At 42.5% G+C, this 20,894-nt stretch overlaps 1 protein-coding gene across 1 annotated transcript in view; it reads right to left on the reverse strand.

The window, feature by feature from the left end:
• Positions 1–2,133: 2,133 nt before the first annotated feature.
• The window catches only part of mmrn2a (multimerin 2a), a 46,335-nt gene continuing 27,574 nt past the window's right edge, over positions 2,134–20,894 (reverse strand). Inside the window, exons 5-7 of the mRNA XM_048616330.1 lie at positions 10,207–10,371; positions 6,615–8,636; positions 2,134–2,909 (exon numbers count right to left, since the gene is read on the reverse strand). Of these exons, the coding sequence (XP_048472287.1) occupies positions 2,518–2,909; positions 6,615–8,636; positions 10,207–10,371 (2,579 nt within the window). The 3' untranslated portion in view covers positions 2,134–2,517. The remainder of the gene's footprint in view (positions 2,910–6,614; positions 8,637–10,206; positions 10,372–20,894) is intronic.

Genomic DNA, 20,894 nt, shown 5'->3' on the forward strand with positions numbered 1-20,894 from the left:
CAGGAAAGCTGACGTTTCAGGCCTAGACCCTTTGTCAGCTTTCCTGCTCCTCTGATGCTGCTTGGCCTGCTGTGTTCATCCAGCTCTACACCTTGTTATCTTATGAATTTTCACTTCAGTTTTAAAAAAAGTACAGCTAAGCTTCTGTTAGTATTGATGTCTTGCAAGACAAGTATGAAAAATCAAATTTGTGCATTGAACATATCTGGAACTGGATTGCAATTGACAAAAGTGTACAAGTATAAAATAATGGCTTGTGATGAATTATCAAATGTTTCTCTCTTCACAGATGCTGCCAGATATAAGTCTTTCTGGCCTTCCTATGAATGTAAAAGTAATAATGTTAGTTGTGAGACCAATAGAAGGTCCCATTAAGATATCCCCATTATTAGACCTAGGGTTCTGGGAATGGAAGTTTAGCTAAGTCCTTATTTAAGACAAAAATGCATGTCAGTGCAGTTACGGTCTTTGTGATGATATTACACTTAATATAAATATTAAGACCCAGCCTAACCACGTGGACACACACAGTTTGTGGCAAGGCTTACACGACATAATGTGCTACAAAGCAAAATTGAACAGAATTGTGGACAATAGTATATCCTTACCAGACAAGTCCATGCATTCTATGCTCACTTTGAACAGGAGGTCAGCAAAACTGTCACCTATTCCAACAGTCTCGGATGCTCCTGTATCCACAGTCGCTACTTGTATACATTAGATTGGCCTTCTTGAGGGTGAACCTACGGAAAGCGACTGGCCCAGATGGAGTCCCCTAATGTGCACTCAGATCCTGTGCAGACCAGCTGGTGGGTGTATTCGCAGACATCATTAACCACTCCTTACTATGATCTGAAGTGCCCACCTGCTTCAAGAAGAGCACCATCATCTTGGTGCCAAAGAAAAATCACGTAGAGTGTCTTGATGACTACTGTCCAGTGGCTCTGACTTCCATAATTATGAAGTGTTTTGAGAGGTTAGCCATGGCTCACATCAACTCCAGCCTACCAAATTGCCTTGATCCTTTTCAATTCACCTACCAATGCAACAGGTCCACAGCACATGCATTTCCCTGGTCCTACATTCATCCCTGGTACATCTGGATAACAAGGATACCTACGTCGGGCTCCTACATATTGATTACAATTCTGTCTTCAACACAGTAATTCCAAACAAACTCATCTCTAAACTCTGAGACCTAAGTTTTAGCTCCCTCCTCTGTAACTGGATGCTCAAATTCCTGACCCATAGACCTCAATCAGTAAGAATAGGTGACAACACCTCCTCCATAATCCTCAGTGCCAGTGCCCCACAAGGATGCATACTCAGCCCCCCTTCTCTACTCCTTATACGGTCATGACTGTGGCCAACTTCCACCCCCAATGCCGTTTACAAGTATGCTGACGACATCACCATTGTAGGTCGGATCTCAATCAATGACAAAACAGAATAGAGGAAAGAGATTAGTGTTTAGCGGCATGGTGTAAAGACAACAATCTCTCCGTCAACATCAGCAAAATGAAGGACTTCCGGAAGCAGAGTGGAGGGCGCACCCCTGGCTGTATCAACGGTGCCGAGGTGGAGATGGTCGAGCGTCAAGTTCCTGGGAGTGGTGATGACCAACAATTTGTCCTTGTCCACGCACGTTGATGTGACCATCAAGAAAGCACAACAACGTCTACTTCCTCGGGAGGCTAAGGAAATTTGGCATGTCCACAAGGTCTCTTACCAATTTTCATAGGATGCTTCCTATGGTGCATCTATCTGGATCTATAGCAACTGCTCTTCCCAAGACCACAAGAAACTACAGAGAGCCTTGAACACAGCCCAGTTCATTACACAAACCAGCCTTTCATTTACTGACTCCATCTACACTTCCCGCTGCTTCCAGAAAGCAATCAACATCATCAAAGAACACTCACCCCCCGACCCCGACCCTGGTTATACCCACTTCGTCAGCCAGAAGATGTAAAAGTTTGAGTACGCATACAAATAGATCCAAGAACAGCTTCTTCCACCCTGTTATCAGACTTCTGACGGACCTTTCAAATGTTAATTCTGAGCTTTCTCTCTGCACCTTGTCTGCAGCTGTAACACTGTAATTTGCACTCTGTTCTGCTACCCTGATGCACTTTGTATGGTAAGATATGCCTGTATAGCATGCAAAACAAGACTTTTCACTGTATCTTGGTATATGTGATGACAATAAATCAATCAATCTATTAGATAATATGGAGTTCAACATTTCTTGTAATAAACTGTCTCAATTGGACACATCTGTTTGTAATTTCGGCATCATATGTAATACATCTACAGGAACCTAAATAAACACAACCTTGAGCTATTGGGAAAGTAGTAAGATGGAGTTGGTCATTCAGCCCTTTGAACCTTGAGTCAACATAGTGTAACAATGTAAAGGATGTTGGTCAGCGAGAATCTAATTCCAGAATGGAAACCTCCAAATGTGAATTTGACAGAATAGTCCATTCGTAGTCTGCCTATTTTCAGAATGGGTAATTAAAATGTCTTAAATAACAGAAATCCACCAAAAGTTGTCTCTGGCGGAGTCCGTTGACTTGCAGTCCCTTGTATTACCTCTATCCGCACCAGTTGTCCTTTATTGAGCTGGAGGATAGCATAGCCCCAAGCCAAGTTGTTGTGCTGATGTTTTTTCCTGCTACTATGAAGTGTTATTGTGTGGATACCATCAACAGAAAGATAACTAAGACCAAGTCCATGACTGAATTCCACAGTTGCCACAAACACATAAATGCCTTTGAGTGGAGCTCTGAAGTAACCCTTTTCCACTGAATATGCATCTCCGTAGTTCAGGAATATCTGGTCAAACTTTAAAGGCAAGTCAGTTCCAGAGTTGTTGGAAAGTCCCACATAAAATGCGACATCAGATTCTGTAAAAACAAAACGCAAAAAGTAGATCAAAGTTAAGCTACTGATGGTCTTTTGTGTTATTGGTTGAAGATAAAATATTGATGAAGATTACAGGAGCACACTCAGTTCTTTTAAATAGTCCAGTAGCATATACTGCAACAGGCATGAGCACTTTCGCAGGGAAAGTAGGAATGGGCAATTAACATTTAGGATGTGGTTATTGGCTAGCAAACGTTTCTTTTAAAAAAAGAACTCAAGCCACCTTGTAAAAATTGCAACCCAGGATCATGACTAAGGCAAACACATCCCAGTCAACTTCTCTAACTTCTGAGGGCATGTACTCAAGGTAGAACAGCTGTTTTCTGGACTACTTGACTGACTTGGTTGTACTTGCTCAATCACATCTATTTATGAGCTGCGATCCTGTGATCGTCCCTCAACAGCAGGATAGTCCCACAGAGAAGAAAAATGACCAAGTTGAATACCCCTACAAGGTCAGTATTGTCTGCAAATGATAAATCTTGTAGCATCATGACAAAGCCAAAAGCAATATACAGGTTCAGCAAGGAATAGGGAAGGCAAGTAGAATGTTGGCCTCTACTTCACAGAGAATGGAGTATAAAAATAGGGAAGTCTTGCTAAAACCATACAACGCACTAGTTAGACCACAGACGATTGAACAGTTTTGTTTCCCTTATCTAAGGAAAGATATACTGGCATTGGAGGCAGTCCAAAGAGAGTTTACCAGGTTGATCCAGGCATGGAAAGATTTTCTTATGAAGAGGGAGTGAGTAGTTGGGTCGTGAGATGACCTTATTGAAATGTAGAAGATACTTAAGTGGGTTTGACAGGGTCGAAGCTAAGAGGTTGTTTACCCCATGGGAGAAACTAAAACCAGAGAGGCTAATATCAGAATAAGGGCATAACATCAGAGTAAGGGACACCCATTTAAAACTGTAATAAGGTGAAATTTCTTCACTCAGAAATGGTGAAGCTGTGGAATTTTTTTATTTACTATACAGGGTTCTAGAGTATGGGACGTTAGGTATAATCAAGACTGAAATTAGACAGAGTTTTAATTGGTAAAGGAATTGAGGGTTATGGGTGATGTGGATATGAAGATTATCAGATCAGCCATGATCTCATTAAATGGCAAAGCAAATTCCAAGGGTCGAATAGCCTACTTCTGCTCCTACATTTTATGATCAAAGAAACCTTGTACTAATCAAAACCTATTCCTTCTAGGATCCCACAACCGATCAATTAGAATTGCTCCCTGTTGAGCATCATTTAGCAGAAGCTGTAAGGAAAGTCCAAATTCATTTTGGGTGGAGAGATTTGCTCATCTACCACTGAGTGGTTTTGTGATACCATCATTGACTGAGTTCTGAAGACATTGTTGTGTAGTAAAATGTTTCAAAGAAACATGCCATGATATAAACCACCAACTAAAAGAAAAATATTGTAGAAGTAGGACCAAATGCTTGTTTAAAGTAATAGGTTTTAAGTTGCACGTTAAAAGGAGGACTTGGTGGCAGAGGGGTGTACATAGCGAGTTCTCCAGGATTTGTCCAAGATGGCAGCCAGCATACCAGTGGTGAGCCATGGGGGAAGGAAGCATAAAAGGTAGAAAGGAAGAGAGCAGAGAATTTGGATGAGAGCCAATTGTAGAGCCAGAGGAAGTTAATCCAATAAGGAAGACATAGAAAATAGGAGGGGTGTGGGCCATTCAACCCTTCCAGCCTGTTCCATCATGGCTGATAGTCCAACTCAGAACCTTGTTCCCACTTTCATCCCATTCCATTTGATCCATTTAGCCCTAAGTAGTATATCTAACTCCTTCTCAAAAACATTGTGTTTTGGCCTCAACTGCATTCTGTGGCAGAGAATTCCAGGCTCACCACTCTCTGGGTGAAAAAATTTCTCCTCATCTCAGTCCTAAATGGACTACCTCATATCCTTAGACTGTAACCCTGGTACTAGACTCCCTGGCCATTGGGAACTTCCTTATTGTCTAGTTCTGTTAGAATTTTAAAAGGAATCAAGCTGGTAACCTTTGTTGTACTACCTCCATAGCCAGAACATCCATCCTCAGACAAGGAGACCAAAATGCACATAATACTCCAGGTGTGTTCTCACCAAGGCTCTGTACAAATGCAGGAAAACATCTCTGCTCCTTTACTCAATTCCTCTCGCTATGAAGGCCAACATACCATTTGCCTTCCTCACCACCTGCACGCTTACTTTCAGAAACTGGTGTACAAAAACACTCCGGTCTCATTACATCCCTCCCTTTCCCAATCTATCTCTGTTCCAATTATAATCTGCTTTTCTCTTTTAATTGGCAAAATGGATAACCTCACTTTTAGCCATATTATACTTCATCTGCCATGCATGTGCCTGCTCACTCAATTTGTTCAAATCACACTGAAGCATCTCTGCATCCTCCTCACAGCTCACCCTCCCACTTAGCTTTGCCTCCAAATGTGGCGGTATTACATTTAGATGCCTCATTTAAATAATTAAAATATACTGTGAATAGTTCAAGCACTGATTCTTACAGTATCCCACTGGTCATTGGCATCACATCACTTGCCCAAACCCTGTCCAATTCCCACACATATGCACAGTATGGACTTTGCAAAGCAATTAATGACTTAGAGGGTCTGATACTGTGTATATGTACCTTTCTGACTGAGCACATATGTGCAGTCACCTCATAGTTCCAGTGTTGTCAGATACTGCCTTAATTTTACATGCTAATCTCTTATGTCGGACCTTTATTAAAAGCCTTCTGAAAGTCCAAGTAAACCATATCCACTGGCGTCCTATCATCGACTCCACTGACTACATCACTGAAAATTTCCAGCAGATTTGTCAAAACATGATTTCTGTTTCATAAGCCTATGCTGACTCTATCTGATCCTGTCTCTGTTTTCCAAGTGCTTTGCTATTAAATCTTTTATAATAGACTCTAGCATTTTCTCTGCTACTGATGTCAAGGTAACAGTCTATAATTCCCTGTTTTCTCTCTACCTTTTTTTAAATTGTGGGGTTACATTGCCACCCTCCAATCCATAAGAACTGTTTCAGAGTCTGTAGAATCTTGGACAGTGATCACCTAGGCATCCACTATTTCTTACGTATTCTGGACTGTAGATTATCAGGCCCTGTGGATTTATTGGCCTATAATCCCAACAATTTCCTCAACACCATTTCTCTACTAATACTGATTTTCCTTCAGTTTTTTCCCCTCACTAGATCCTGTATTCCCCAACATTTTTGTGTCCTCTTTTGTGAAGACAGAACCAAAATATTCATTTAATTGGTCTGCCATCTTTTGTTTTATCCCCCCTTATAACTGCCTCTTTTTCTGCTTGTAAGGGGCCTACATTTGCCTTCAGTAACCTTTTTCTCTTCTTGTACCTATTGGAAGCTTTTTATAATTAGTTTGTATGTTTCCCACAAGCTTATTCCTTTATTTTCCTATCTTAATGAAGTTCTTTGCCCTCCTTTGCTGAAATCTAAACTGCTCCCAATCCTTCAATCTGATGTTATTTTGGCCAATTGTTATACCTCAAAGCAATGAAGGAGTTTGAAAACGAGTGTGAGATAATGGATAGCAGAGGCTGGTTAAGCTGAGGGTTATGGAGGATTTAAAATGGGTGAAGAGGTATATTGTGCAGCAGTCCCATTCCCATACAACAGATGAACAATGCACTCACCTTGTACATCTGGAATGTTACTTTGGTTCACTACAGTTGAGGCATTTCCATAAAACCCCAGCAGTTTGTTGCCCTCGTGACTTTGCCTGTGCCATTTCCTCATTCGCTTGAAGCCGAAACCACCTCGCCCAGTACGAAATGTCCCATTCAAAAGATTACTCCTGTTCCCAGTGAGATTCTGAAATACAGAGATGTGGCTATCAAGAAGCTGTTTCAGAGATGACACGTCTGACTGCACCGTGTCCACAGACTTTGTCATCAGTTGCTTTATCTGTTCCAAGCTCTGGTTGTAATAACGGTCCTCATTACAATGGGCTTCCAGTTTAATTACTTTCAAATTCAATATCTCAAGATCTTTTTTAATGCTTGATACTTCATTGGAGTCATATTTTGAATCATCCATCTGTTCCTTTTCCACTGCTTCGTAATTTGGTTCCATGTATTCAAGGGAACGGTGGTCTCTATCAGCTATTTCCGAAGAGTTTTCCCTCAAAATGTTTTTGCCATGATCAGCACTAATTAATTCCTTAATTTTATCACTTGACTCTTCAAGTACCTGAACCCTCTCATTGATGTTTTCCAAAATTATTTTATGGATAGCAAGGTCTTTCTCTGTCTGATTAAGGTTTTGATTTAAATTGCTAATAGAGAGCTTTTGGAGCTCTGTTGCACCTTCAGATGTGATCTCCAGTATGTCCTCCCCTGTCACACTCTGCAGAATGACTGTGTGCCTCAAAGTATCTTCCAAAAGGGAATTGAAGGAACTATTGAGATATTTAATCCAAGAATCCAAGGTAGCATCATTTTTTTTCAAATGGCTAATTTCTCCCATAATCATTGTGAAGTTTTTCTTGAGTGTTGTGATGCTTTCAGTTAACATTCCAACTTCTTTTTGGTGCAAGTACAAGATGTTCTGTACATCTTGATGTTTTTGTTGCAAAGACCTGAACAAATCTTGAACAGAATAATTTAAATTAATTCTTAGGTCAAGCTGCTGCTGTTTAAGATCACTCAGTTCGAAATATATTTTGTCCATGAAGTTACTATCATTCCTTAAGCTATTAACAACTATAACATAATCCTGAATTAACTTTTGACAGTCGCAAATCTGGTCATCTTCTAGCATGCTATATAACTTGCGTTTCAGTTCTTTCACATCATTGTCAAGGTTGTAAAAAAGTTCTTCCTGATTTAAATTTCGATGATTAAAGGAAACATTCAGTTTCAAAATGTTCTCTCTCAAAACCATATTAGTGTCATTCAGTTTTTGATTAACCTGTCTTTTCAGGCCAGCTACCAGTAGTGCACAACTTGATTCTTGCTTCTCCAAGTGTTGCTCAATATCAGGAGTCACTTTTGACACAGGATGACATAATCCACAGATTCTGTTTAAGTGTGTAAGATTCCTTGAATGTATCTCAATGGTTTCCCTAAGGTGATCCAAGTCCTGTTTTGACAATCCTTGGACCTGCTGGACATGTTTTGCGTTGCATGATGGACATGATTTTGAGTCTTTGAGCTCAATGATCTTTGACAGTTGATGATTTAATGTGTGGACTTGTTGCCATAGTCTGCCTTGTTCTTCCTTCATCTCAGCTGTTGCGTTATCCAGGAGATGTGATTTCATCTGAATCATCTTCTGGCTGCGCTTGACTTTTAGATCTGTCTCTGTTTTAATTGTGGTTAGGTTGTGGTCAAGATTAACCTTCTGGGCATGTAATTGATAATTGAATTTCTGTTGTTGATCATTTAACATGTCTTTAACCTTCTGTAGTCGCACAGTGTTCTCGTCAAGTTTTGATTGCAACTTAATGTTAATTTCCTCCAGTTCCCTTTGAGGTGTTTGCTGTTTCAAGAGCCCATTAATATTCTTTGTGTTGACTTCTATATCTTTTGATAAATTGAGGACCATATCAGAGAGGTTCTGCAGGCTTTTGTTAAAGGTTGTCCACAATGAATGAAGGTGTTGTCTCAAGTAATTTTCAACATGAGGCTTTAATATATCCTGAAGCACGAGAAATTCTGTAAAATGAAAATATGTTTCATGTAAGGCAAGTGTAAGATATTTTAGCTGATTATCCACATCACAATCCTACATGACCTTCAAAAACAAAATTCTGTATCTGTCTATAAAAAGAAACCTGTGGAAAGAAACAGCCCAGAGCAGAAGGAGCAGTGATGAATGCTGGAGAAAAACAAACTCATGAGCAAATGAATTTAGCTTCTAAAGTTAAAACAGCTTTTAAGATTGACAGCAAGGTGGTTTGGTCGAGGAAGAATGTTCTAAGATGATGGAGCTAGGTTGATCAGTAAAACCAAGGGAACAGAATGGTATGTACTGCCAGCAAACACCAGCTCAATATAAGGGAGTTAGGGCTGGGTTTCAGTAACTTGAAGGCAATGTCTTGTCATCATTGATCTGGAGGACAGAAAGCTAGCAGAGTATAGCAAAGATAGTGATGACAGGAGCAAGGAATTCAAAGAGGCTAGAACTCCAGAGACAAGATTCTTGGAATTAGTGGAGGTTGGGTAAGAAAAAATTAGATAGAAAGTTGCTGTTGCTAACATTTGAAAAAGAAGACTCCCAGGAATTTTTGGATACAGTTTTGACAGTGTGTGCAGAAAGATTAAAATGATATGGATCCAGAAAAATCCATTTTCTCTCCAGGCTCTAAACCTCACATTTAATGAACACACTGTAGGTAGCAATAGTGTCGCTTGCTACTTTAAACCTACTTTTTTATTTTGTGTTATGACAAAGCATCAAAGTGCCTTTCTGACCCCATGATGACAACATTGTTGACGTGATTCACTCCGTTCAGTTTTGAAGTTGCAGCACTTACTATCAGAAAAAAAAAATCACTTTTCAGGTTTCATCTGGAAATTGGTCCCTTTGGGTGATACAAGCCCTTGGAATAGTTCCAGCATAAGAGGCAGTTCGCTTGAGCAATGAATGTCCCTTTTGATGTTTCTAGAACAGCCACCAGGAGGTGCAGGTGAGTAGTCCTGGGTAATGTCTCCTGTGCTGGTTTTAAATGTATTTAAAAAACTGCAGTATTCATGGGTTGTCTTTCAGTAGCACTGCTCTGGAGAGCAAAATCTATTGGTTACAATCATATTCTCTGGAGAACATAACAAGATCTTTGAACGCTTGCAGTGAATTTGCATCAGCTGCATAGAATCTTACAGAAAGAGACTATTTGGCCTGTTGTGTCTGTGCCAGCTCCTTGAAAACCACCCCATTTAATCCCAAATTCTGGCTTTACCTCCATGACCCTGCAAATCAGTCCTTTGAAGTACAAGCCTTTTTGAAGTTCTTTATAGAATCTAATTTCAACATCCTTTCATGTTCCAAAAACCACTGACTGTCTGAAAATAGAAATATCTCCACACAGTTGTGTAGAAACTAATATTTATGGACCCTTGTTAATCTACAAAGTTGAAATTTGTTTGAAATAGAGTCTTAAGTGTGGACTTATTTTGAAGACTTCAATCGAATCCATTCTATGTTTTGAAGCAGAAGTTTCAGCTCTTAAGTGTTTCAGTTAGCACAACAGGCTTTTAGGTTTCAGAGATTAAGGGTGGGCTGTACCTGTTCTGTTTTCCTTGGTTTTGTTTGAGGGACTAATTTTTGACAGGTTGTTCAGTAGTTCCTGAAAGGCCTGAGTTGAGGCAGTGGTGGCAAAGACATCGTCCTGTAGATGATGCAGCTTCGAGTCCAAGTCCTGCAGGTCGTCAGTTGACGTAATGTGTTCTGCTACAGCAAAACAAAAAGAGCATAGGTGAGTGCAGGCAGCACCAGAGGCTGAGCTCCACAAAGAGCTGCACAGGTTCACACCCTGCAAATGCTGGAAATACTCAGCAAGTCAGGCAAGCACTGCAATTAGAAAAACAAATAATGTTTCCATCTGTGACGGTTCATCAGCTCTTTCATTATCTTTCTCCCTCCCCATATCACCCAACCTGCTGAGTATTTTCAGCATGTCAGAAAGACTTGGCAAGTAAATAATGCATAGGAATTGTCTGCTGCAAGAAACACGGTGGCCTGTTACATTCAGCCTCCTGGTGGTCTCCTGATAGAATAATCCTGTAGTTAGTTGACTCAACACAGGAATGATCTCCATCAATAAGTCTACAACAGAGTCATCAGAGCTGTTGTGATGCAATGGTAGTGTCCCTATCTCTGAGCCAGAAGGCCTGGGTTCAAGTCCCACCTACTCCAGCAACTCTGAAAGGACTAATTAAAAATATCTACACCAGAGCTAAAGGAAACAAAGCCCCCGCCGTCTGCTGGAGATCTTTAGGAAACACGAGTCAACAGTTACTTATTCCCTCCGAAGCACACTTAGATTATACTGTGACCCAAATTACTTTAATACCAAATCCTGGAAGGTTATTTTAATGTGCACAATTTTCATTTCAATGGAACTGCTTACCAGGGGCAGCAGATTGACCGTCACTCATTGAAATGTGGCTTCCACAGAATAGGTTTCAAATGAACCCCCTAAATGGATTGGAGCAAGAAGTCCCAGAGACTGATTCCAGGTTGGGCTCAGTTGACTGATCTTATCCCGAACTCACTGCAACAACGTGATCAATGAGAGAATATCCTAGATTCAAGAACGAGGTCAATTGTCCCTGTTCCCTTGTTGTAATGAGATGAGAGTCACCACTGGAGCTGTATCTGAGCTGATTGAAACCAGATCAAATGCTGAATTAGGTGCAGCTCTCAGGATCAGTGAGAAACTATGTTATAACAGCAATATAAGGTAAAATCTCAATGATTGGATTTCGCAGCTGCCTGCATCATCTTCTCCCTACCAAACTGTTAAACAGTAAGCAAGAGGACAGAGGTGATTTCCTTAGCTGTTTAAACACCATCCCTCTGCCCATTATCTGACTGAGTCCACCAACTCATGAAACATTCCCCGACCCACATGGTGTGGAACAGTTGAGAATGCAATGAGTTCCAATAAATATTTGCAAATTGATGAAAGGACATTTAGGAACCCAAAGGAAAATTATCAGGCAAAAATCGCTAAAGTTTCCTCAAAAGGAAAAAGACCATTATCAGAAGTTGTTTAATTGATAACCAAAGATAACGAATTAAAGCCATTTAATGGAGCAGATCTGGAGAGAAAAAATACCATAGGAGAGACTTCTGTTAGTAATGAATAAAGGTTACATGGGGAGCTAGTTTGTAATGAATTGGAGGGTGATGGTCCTAATTCACCGTATTTCTTGAGGCTTCATCATACGACCCCCTGGCCCCTCAATCCACCCTTATTTATTCCCAAAATTCCTGCAGCAATTGGAAAGTGAAAATACTTCGTTACTTATGCAAAATAATCGTAACTACCCTGCAAACAGCCTGAATGGTCACTAATAATTTTATAAGTAATTACCAAAATTGTCCAAAGAAGATTTAAAAGGGTTATTTTTGTTTTGAAAGCCTCCTTGATTTTTTTCCCCCCAGGTCGCGGGCAGGAATGTTCTTGATTAATCTTTAATTTCTGAAGACCCCAAGACAATGGCAGAGGATTGACAATTGACAAATGAGCAAGGTGTTAGCAATTTATGTATGTTGGTTAGAGCTGATCTCCATATTGTGTTACCAGGAACTCAATGGTCCCACAGTAATGGAGCACTGTTGTTGATGTTGATGTTGCTGTTGTTAAATGTATAGAAGATGCTGCCCTGCCTAGGCCAGGCCCTAACACATGGTTCTCTATTTTATCAGTCTCAAGATTGAAAGGCTGAGAGTAGCTGCTCAGCAGTGAGTTAAATCAAAATCATCTGGGGGCCTGAACTATTTATCAGTCCAAAATAACCAGCAAGTAGAAGAATTGAAAGCCACAAGATTTCCAGTGAATTGCAGAGATTTCCATGGGATCAATCTTGGGACTTCCTGAATGAGGAGAGAGCACGCTTCCTGCAAAGAGCTGTTTTTTTTTTTTATTCTGTGACTGACCAGACTGGATATGAAGACACAGAGATAGTAGGAACTGCAGATGCTGGAGAATCCGAGACAACAAGGTGCAGGGCTGGATGAACACAGCAGGCCAAGCAGCATCATAGGAGCAGAACTATCTCTGATTCAATTTTAACCCCACTGCGAAGCCTCTTCTAAGGATGCCTAACCTGAAGAAGTTACCCTCCTCCCTCCGGACAAACCTCAAGGGATCTCTCTCCCACTGCAACTCCTCTCCACCTATCCTCTCCTCTATCCCTCTTCTATCCGCCTCCCACTCTCTCCCTATTTATTTCAAAACCCCCTTCCCCTCCCCCTTTTCTGATGAAGGGTCTAGGCCCGAAACGTCAGCCTCTCTGCTCCTATGATGCTGCTTGGCCTGCTGTGTTCATCCAGCCCTGCACCTGGATATGAAGACACACCTGTCTCCCAGGAATACTGCAAACACAATGTGGGACTGGCATAAGGGATGGATTCTGCTAACTGCTTATCTCTCTCTCTCTCTTAAAGGGGGGAGCTCCTTCAGTTCAGTGCAGCACTCATTCCAGAACTCTCCTGTTTCAAATCCATTTGTAAAAATGCTAATGTTATCAAATTGACCTTAAAATTAAAGTCAGACCATTTAGGAGGACAAACCAGGAAGCACTTTATTCACAAGAGAGGTACTAGATTTCTAGATATTATAGATATCAAGGCTTGGAAGCTAGTGTAAGAAAATGCTGTTGAACTAGATTATCCATGATCTTATTGAATGGTGGAGCTGTCTCAATGGGCTGAATGGCCTACTCTTCCTACTTCCTGTTTCTATTGTGACGATACTGTGGCTTTAAGAGGTGTATTTGAATTTTTTTTTTAAAGGAAGAAAGGTTTAAAGTTGAAACAATAGAATAGGTGAGGTCAAGCTCCCACACCACCAGGACTTTTACTTTTAGCTTTCAGCAGTTGCTGGGGTCTTGAAGCTGGATGTGGAAGCTGTTTATCCCCCTATCTACTACAGCTAAAAGCTGGGGTTCCCTTCCTGCTGCTAGAATTGCATGTGAGATAATCTGTTTTACTGAATTTGCTTTTGCCAAAGGATATTACTATATTGGGACAGTTAATTAATAGTGGTCTACATATATTATTTTGTTAAGCATTTTGATACAGTTATAGTTAAGCCAATTCTTTTCTATTTACTTTGTCTGTATTTTAACTGCAGTGTAAAAATCAGGAACAAAGACAGAAGTTGCTGGAAGAGCTCAGCAGGTCTGGCAACATCTGTGAAGAAAATAATCAGAGTTAACGTTTCAGGTCCGGTGACCCTTCCTCAGAACTGATGGTAGCTGGGAAAACGTCAGTACGTATGCAGAAAATAGGGATGGGGATGGGGTAGGGAGTAAACGATAGGATAGAGCCAAAAGAGAGAGAAGAGCAGTTGGTTAGACAAAGGAGTTGATAACAATAGATAGTGTGTAATGGCAGGCTATGTGATAACAAGGCCTGGTGTGTGGGGTAGGGGTCTAGGACAGGGGAGAGTTTAGTCCCTAGAATTAATGAACTCGATATTGAGTCCGGAGGGCTGCAGGGTCCCCAAGTGGAAAATGAGGTGTTGTTCTTTCAGCTTGCGTTGAGCTTCGCTGGAACTCTGCAGCAAGCCAGAGACAGAGATGTTGGCCAGGGAACAGGGTGGTGCGTTAAAGTGGCAGACAACAGGTAGTTCAGGGTCTTTTTTGCGAGTAGAACGTAGATGTTCTGTGAAGTGGTCACCCAGTCTACGCTTCATTTCCCCAATGTAGAGGAGACCACATTGTGAGCAGCGAATGCAGTAGACTAGATTGCGGGAGGTGCAGGTGAAATGTTGCTTTACCTGGAAGGTATGTTTGGGATCTTGGATACTGAGAAGGGTGGAGGTAAATGAGCAGGTGTTGCACCTTCGCCGGTTACAGGGGAAGGTGCCGTAGGGCTGTGGGGAGGTGTTGGGGGGTGAAGGAAGTGTGGACCAGGGTGTCCCGGAGGGAATGGTCCCTGTGGAAGGCGGACAAGGGAGGGGAGGGGAATATGTGTCTGGTGGTGGCATCTTGCTGGAGGTGGTGGAAATGGCACCTGATGATCTTCTGGATGTAGATGCTGGTGGGATGGTAGGTAAGGACAAGGGAAACCCTATCGCTGTTGCGGGAGGGAAGAGAAGAGGTGGGGGGGGGGAAGTGTGGGAGATGGGTCGGACCTGGTTGAGGGCCCTGTCAACAATGGAGCTGGGGAATCCTCGGTTAAGGAAGGAGGTGGACATTTTGGAGGCTCCCTTGTCGAAGTTGACCTCATCTGATTTTATGCGATGGAGACGGAGAAACTGAGAGAATGGGGTGGAGTCTTTACAGGAAGCAGGGTGCGAGGATGTATAGTCCAGGTAGCTGTGGGAGTCATCGGGTTTATTGTGGATATTAGTGGCCACTCTATCCCCAGAAATGGAAACAGAGATGTCGAGGAAAGGAGGGGAGGAGTCAGAGATAGACCAGGTGAAAGTGAGGGCAGGGTAGAAATTGGAAGCGAAATTGATGAAGTTTTCCAATTCCAGATGAGAGAGGGAAGCAGCACCGATGATATCGTCGATATATTGGAGAAAGAGTTGTGGGTAGGGACTGGAAGAGGACTGGAACAAGGAATGTTCCATGTACCCCACAAAGAGACAGGCGTAACTGGGGCCCATGCGGGTACCCATGGCCAGCCCTCTGACCTGAAGAAAGTGATAGGAGTTAAAAGAGAAGTTGTTGAGGGTGAGGATGAGCTCGGCCCAGCAGAGGAGGGTGGTGGTGGGTGGAGACAGTTCAGGACTTTGTTCCAGGAAGAAGCGGAGAGCCCTAAGACCCTCCTGGTGGGAAATGGATGTGTAAAGGGATTGCAGTGGCGGGGGGACATCATCAGATGAAATGCGATCAGTTATCCGTTGATACAATGGCCTGACGTATCATGGTGGGACCACGGTCCAGGGGAAGGTAGGAGGAGGTATCTGAGAGTTGGCGCACAGCCTCTGCAAGGTAGAGGTCAGTACGCCAGACTACAACTGCAGCACCCTTACCGGCAGGCTTAATAACAAAGTCAGGATTAGATCTGAGCACACAGAGTGAAGATTGTTCAGAGGGAGATAGGTTGGATTGGGTGAGGGGAGCAGAGAAATTGAGGCGACCAATATCACGTAGACATTTCTCAATGAACAGATCGAGAGCAGGTAAAAGGACAGAGGAAAGGGTCCAAGTGGAGGGAGAGTGTTGGAACTGGGCGAAAGGTGTTGGTGGGACAGGGAGAGGATTCGTCTCTGAAGAAATGATCATGGAGGCAAAGACGATGGAAGAAGAGTTCAACGTCATGTCGTGCCCGAAATTCGTTAAGGTGGTGACACAGAGGAATAAAGCTGAGGCTTTTGCTGTGTACAGAACGTTCAGCATGGGAGAGCAGAAGGTTAGGAGGGATTTGTGAATACCCAACAGGAGGTGGGGTTGGGAGAGGGGATAGAGTCAGAGGGAAGGGGAGGAGAGGAAGTTTCCAGAGGGTCATGGGTATCTCTAAGTTGTTGCATCTTGTGGGCCTTGATACCTGAAAGGAAAAGAAAAAGTTTCTCTTTAGCCCAGTGAATGAGCCGGAGGATGAACTGGAACTGTGGAGTGGTGCAGCCCTGAGCCAGTGTGTTGTGATGCTGTTGGAGAGAAAGGTCGAGGGTGTGCATGTGACACCGCATGGCACTGAGCGTGGATCTCAGGATGCGGCGAGAGCAGCTGTCTGTGGAACGTTGAACATTACGGAGATATCTGTGATCCTGGGAGGATTCAAAACATGAGGGATGAAACTTCAGTTGGAATCCACGTGGGGTGAGTCTGAGCTGGAGGCAGTCACTGAGGAATGTGATATGGCTGTGGAAACGAGTTTTAGCAGATACCTGGTCAAACACCAGGAGTGACGATGAAATTAATGTCAGTAATGAAATGGACAAAAAGAAAGATTGGAACGGAAATGCTGTTGGAGAGAGGTGCAGAACATCTTCACGGTGGGCATCAGTGAAGAGATGTGGCAGTGAGTTAGATAATAAATAAAAACCGAAAGAACTGTGGATGCTGTAAATCAGGCAAAATAGATCAGAGTTAATGTTTCTGGTCCGGTGACCCTTCCTCAGAACTGGTGGTAGCTGGGAAAATGTTGGTTTATATGCAGAAAATAGGAAATGGTCTCTGCAGAAGGTGGACAAGGGAGGGGAGGGGATTTGCTGCTCATAACGTGGTCTCCTCTACATTGGAGAAACAAAGCATAGACTGGGTGACCGCTTCACAGAACATCTACGATCTGCTCACAAAAAAGACCCTGAGCTACCTGTTGCCTGCCACTTTAACACACCACCCTGTTCCCTGACCAACATCTCTGTCTCAGGCTTGATGCAGTGTTCCAGTGGAGCTCAATGCAAGTTGGAGGAACAACACCTCATTTTCCACTTGGGGACCCTGCAGCCCTCTGGCTCAATATTGAGTTCAATAAATTTAGGGCCTAACCTCTCCCATGTCCTAGCCCTCTACCCCACACACCAGGCCTTGTTATCACATAGCCTGTTATTCACACCACCTGTTGTTAGTCACTAACAGTCCCCATTAACAGCTATTCACCCTCCCAGCCTGATTGTTATCAACTCCTTTGTCTGTCCAACAGCTCTTCTCTCTTTTTGGGCTCTATCCTATCATTTACTCAAAAAAGGTAGATTTTTTTTTGAACAATAAAGGAATTAAGGGATACGGTGAGAACGCGGGTAAGTGGATCTGAGTCCACGAAAAGATTAGCCATGATCTTGTTGAGTGGCGGAGCGGGCTCGAAGGGCCAGACGGCCTACTCCTGCTCCTAGTTCTTATGTTCTTACTCCCTACCCCATCCCCCTCCCTATTTTGGGTTTTTATTTAGTCTAAAAATTAAGCATGTACTGCTTAAAGTCGAGCAGTTTGACCAATCGAATTGCATCTGGAACATAGCCCCTTACACTTAACTTTAAAATAAGAAAACGTTAGGGTCTAGGCTATTTTAGTATATTTTAAGGGGGGGTGGTCTGGTCCATAACCGAATGGGTGTCTGACATTCCCTCTCAAAGAAAGGTGTAAATGTTGGGGGGTCGATTGAAATTTTCAAGACTGTGAGCGAAAGATTTTGTTAGTTGATATTTTTGCACAATCGGGAAATGGATTTTGGGTTACAGACCAGCTGTGTGCAGGCCCAAAGGACAGAAAGTGTTTTTCTGTTCTGAATGTTCTTAACCCCCTTCCTCTCTGTTAACTCACCGATCCTGATCTACTCACCGATCTACTCCCACTCCCATTACCTTGGGAATGTGGGTGAATTCAGAGTTTAGCAGCTCAAACTCCCAATGCTCCAGATCTTTCAAACGGAAAAATTAAGAATCTACAGCTATCTCTCCACCTGATTCTCTAAACTTCACTCCAGCCAAGTAGGCCCACAGGCCCCTGAGACCAGAGCCAGGCTAAATCTGTGTTTCTGAATCTGAAGCTAATTCCTGGTAACTTTAACTGAAGTCTTTAAACCAAGTGGAAGAAATTATACAGTAATGTTCCAGCTTCAGTTGGCTCTGATTTCTTTAGCAATTAACCAGGTTATATTCACAATGAAAATTCACAGGAAATGGAAACAGCAGTTAGCCATTTGGCCATTAAGCCTGGACCAAGATTCAACTAGATCATTATTGATTTCAAAGTCATTTTCCCTCACTATCCCTATCAGAAATCTTTTGATCTCTAACTTGTCTATATTCAGTCACTGAGTTTCCACAACCGTCCATGATAGGGAATTCCAAAGATTCACCATCCTCTGAGTGAAGAGATTCCTCTCTATCTCAGTCCTAAATGGCTTCCCCCTTCTTCTGAGACTGTCTCCTGGTTCCAGACCCTTCCCCATCAAGCCTGGGGAGAACATCATTCCTACAGTGACCTTGAGGAGCCCTGTAAGAATGTTCAAAGTTCCACTACTAAGCCTAACCACTTCTAAAATCTGTCTGCCTGATCTCTGTCCTGTGAGACACTAAGAGCAGAAACTAGGCCAGGGTCACAAAGCAACAGGAGGAATCATTGTGTTTCCATTGGGGCTGGTGACCGGGATCCAGCAAGTGTGTTTGAAAGTAGGAGAACCCCATGTTAAGTTGTTTTGATGCGACTCCCAGCACTGGTAGGCCCAGTCCAAAACAGGGGAAGTTACATTATCCAGGTACCTACAAACACTAGCTTTCTTGGTTCTTCTCAAAAGTTGTCCGTGGTTATTTAATCCTTTGGAGTTTGTTTTCACGAAGATCAGGGAAGATAGCAATGAGGGATGGAATGCTTTTCTACATTTTTCACTCGGTATCAACATTAATCTTAGCCATAGCACGGTCCAGGAGCAACATCCCAATTCCTATACCCCAATCAGCATTCTCAAGTCAAATATAGCCGACCCCCCCCACTCTCCCTTTGAAATAGGTTTGTGATCTGATACTTTACCATGGAGTTTCACTGAGGGTCACAGATTGGGATATTCATTAAAACCAGAACACCTCTCAGTCTATGAATCAAACACATTGATCCATACTGTATTCTGCCGTGGGTTAGATATTTCAGAAGGTCTCTCATATCCAACCTTGGCATAGTAGATGCTATTGTTATATTTGCACCAGTTATATATATCTCAAGTTTCAGGCACAAATCATTCCTAGACATTAGTCCTTACTCTCAATCAAATAAAGTGTGATCTTAAATGTAAAGTGTTTAATATTGCAACATTGCATGGAGTCAGGTACTGTCCTCATGGAACTTGCATGAGCATTCTCATGTTACCCCAGTCTTCAGAGTCTATATATATCGCTTTAATCTACACATTCTAAATAATATTCATCCTCTCTACCAAGGAATTCTATCATACCTTCCATGATTAGCTTGTGGCCAGCAACACTGACAATCTCCAGGTTAACGATAAATATCGCATCAAACCAAATAACAAATGCTCTGAATTACTGCAACTGAATCTCCAGCAGCAGGTGGTGATGGTGAGGGAGAACACTGAGCAGAGGAGCTTGAGCAGTTGGGCTGGGACCTCTAGCAGCAGGTGGCAATCTTGAAGAAGAGCAGCTGGAGCAGTCAATTGGATCGTTTCTGGAAGAAAGGATGTCTTCAGGGGAAGAAAGTCTCATAGGAAGAAGGAGCAGAAGGATTCCTCAGAACAATCCAAGTCACAGACTTAAGTCCATATAAATACATAAATACCTCCTTGTTTAGCCTTGATTTCCCTTCATGTTTGTAATGATCTGATGCTGGTGGAATAATGAACTCTACTTCATGATCTTTGGCTCATCCGTGTGTTCAAAAGATGGTTAAATGTCAAGTGTAAACAGTTATAAAATATGAATGTGCCACCATCCATTTTAGAGCCAGGAGTTAGTTTACCGTCTGGAATACAAACTTTGACTCCAATTTGAAAGGGCTAGATCCTGTTGCAATGGCATACCATTTAAAATGATACCTCTGAAAGATTTATCAAAACCATTTTTGTTTGATAATCTACCTCTTATTAAGAATATATTCATGGTATGTAGGTGTCATTGGCTAGGCCCATTGCCTGTCTCCATTTGTCCTTGAGAAACTCATGGTGCACCACTTTCTCAAATCGCTGCAGCCCATGGGGTACTAGTTCGCCCACAATGCCACTTGTGAGGGAATTCCAGGAATTTGACCCATTAACAGCGACAGAACAGCAATGTAGTTCCAGGTCAGAACGGCGTTTAACTTAGTGGGGAAACCTGGTGTTTCCAAGCATCTCAGAGATAGTAGGAACCGCAGATGCTGGAGAATCTAAGATAACAAGGTGTAGAGCTGGATGAACACAGCAGGCCAAGCATCATCAGAGGAGCAGGAAGGCTGAGTTTCAGGCCTAGACCCTTCTTCAGAAAAATTCTTTTTCTGAAGAAGGGTCTAGGCCCGAAACGTCAGCCTTCCTGCTTCTCTGATGCTGCTTGGCTTGTTGTGTTCATCCAGCTATACACCTTGTTTTCCAAGCATCTGCTGCCTTTGTTCATTTGTAGAGGATGCTGTCAAGGGAGGCTTATGGAGTTGCTGCAGTAATCTTCTAGATGGTAAACACTGCTGCTGCTGAGCGTCAGGGTGTTAGAGTGAGTGGGTGTTTGTGGATGTGGTGCTAATCAAGCAGGCTGCTTTGTCTTGGATGATGTCAAGCTTCTTGAGTGTTGTTAGAGCTGCACCCCTCCAAGCAAGCGGAGAATATTCCATCATATTCCTGACTTACGCATTGTAGTTACAGGACTTGTC

Source organism: Rhincodon typus, chromosome 34 (assembly GCF_021869965.1).
Source record: "Rhincodon typus isolate 14 chromosome 34, sRhiTyp1.1, whole genome shotgun sequence".
In the NCBI taxonomy this organism is placed as follows: Eukaryota; Metazoa; Chordata; class Chondrichthyes; order Orectolobiformes; family Rhincodontidae; genus Rhincodon; species Rhincodon typus.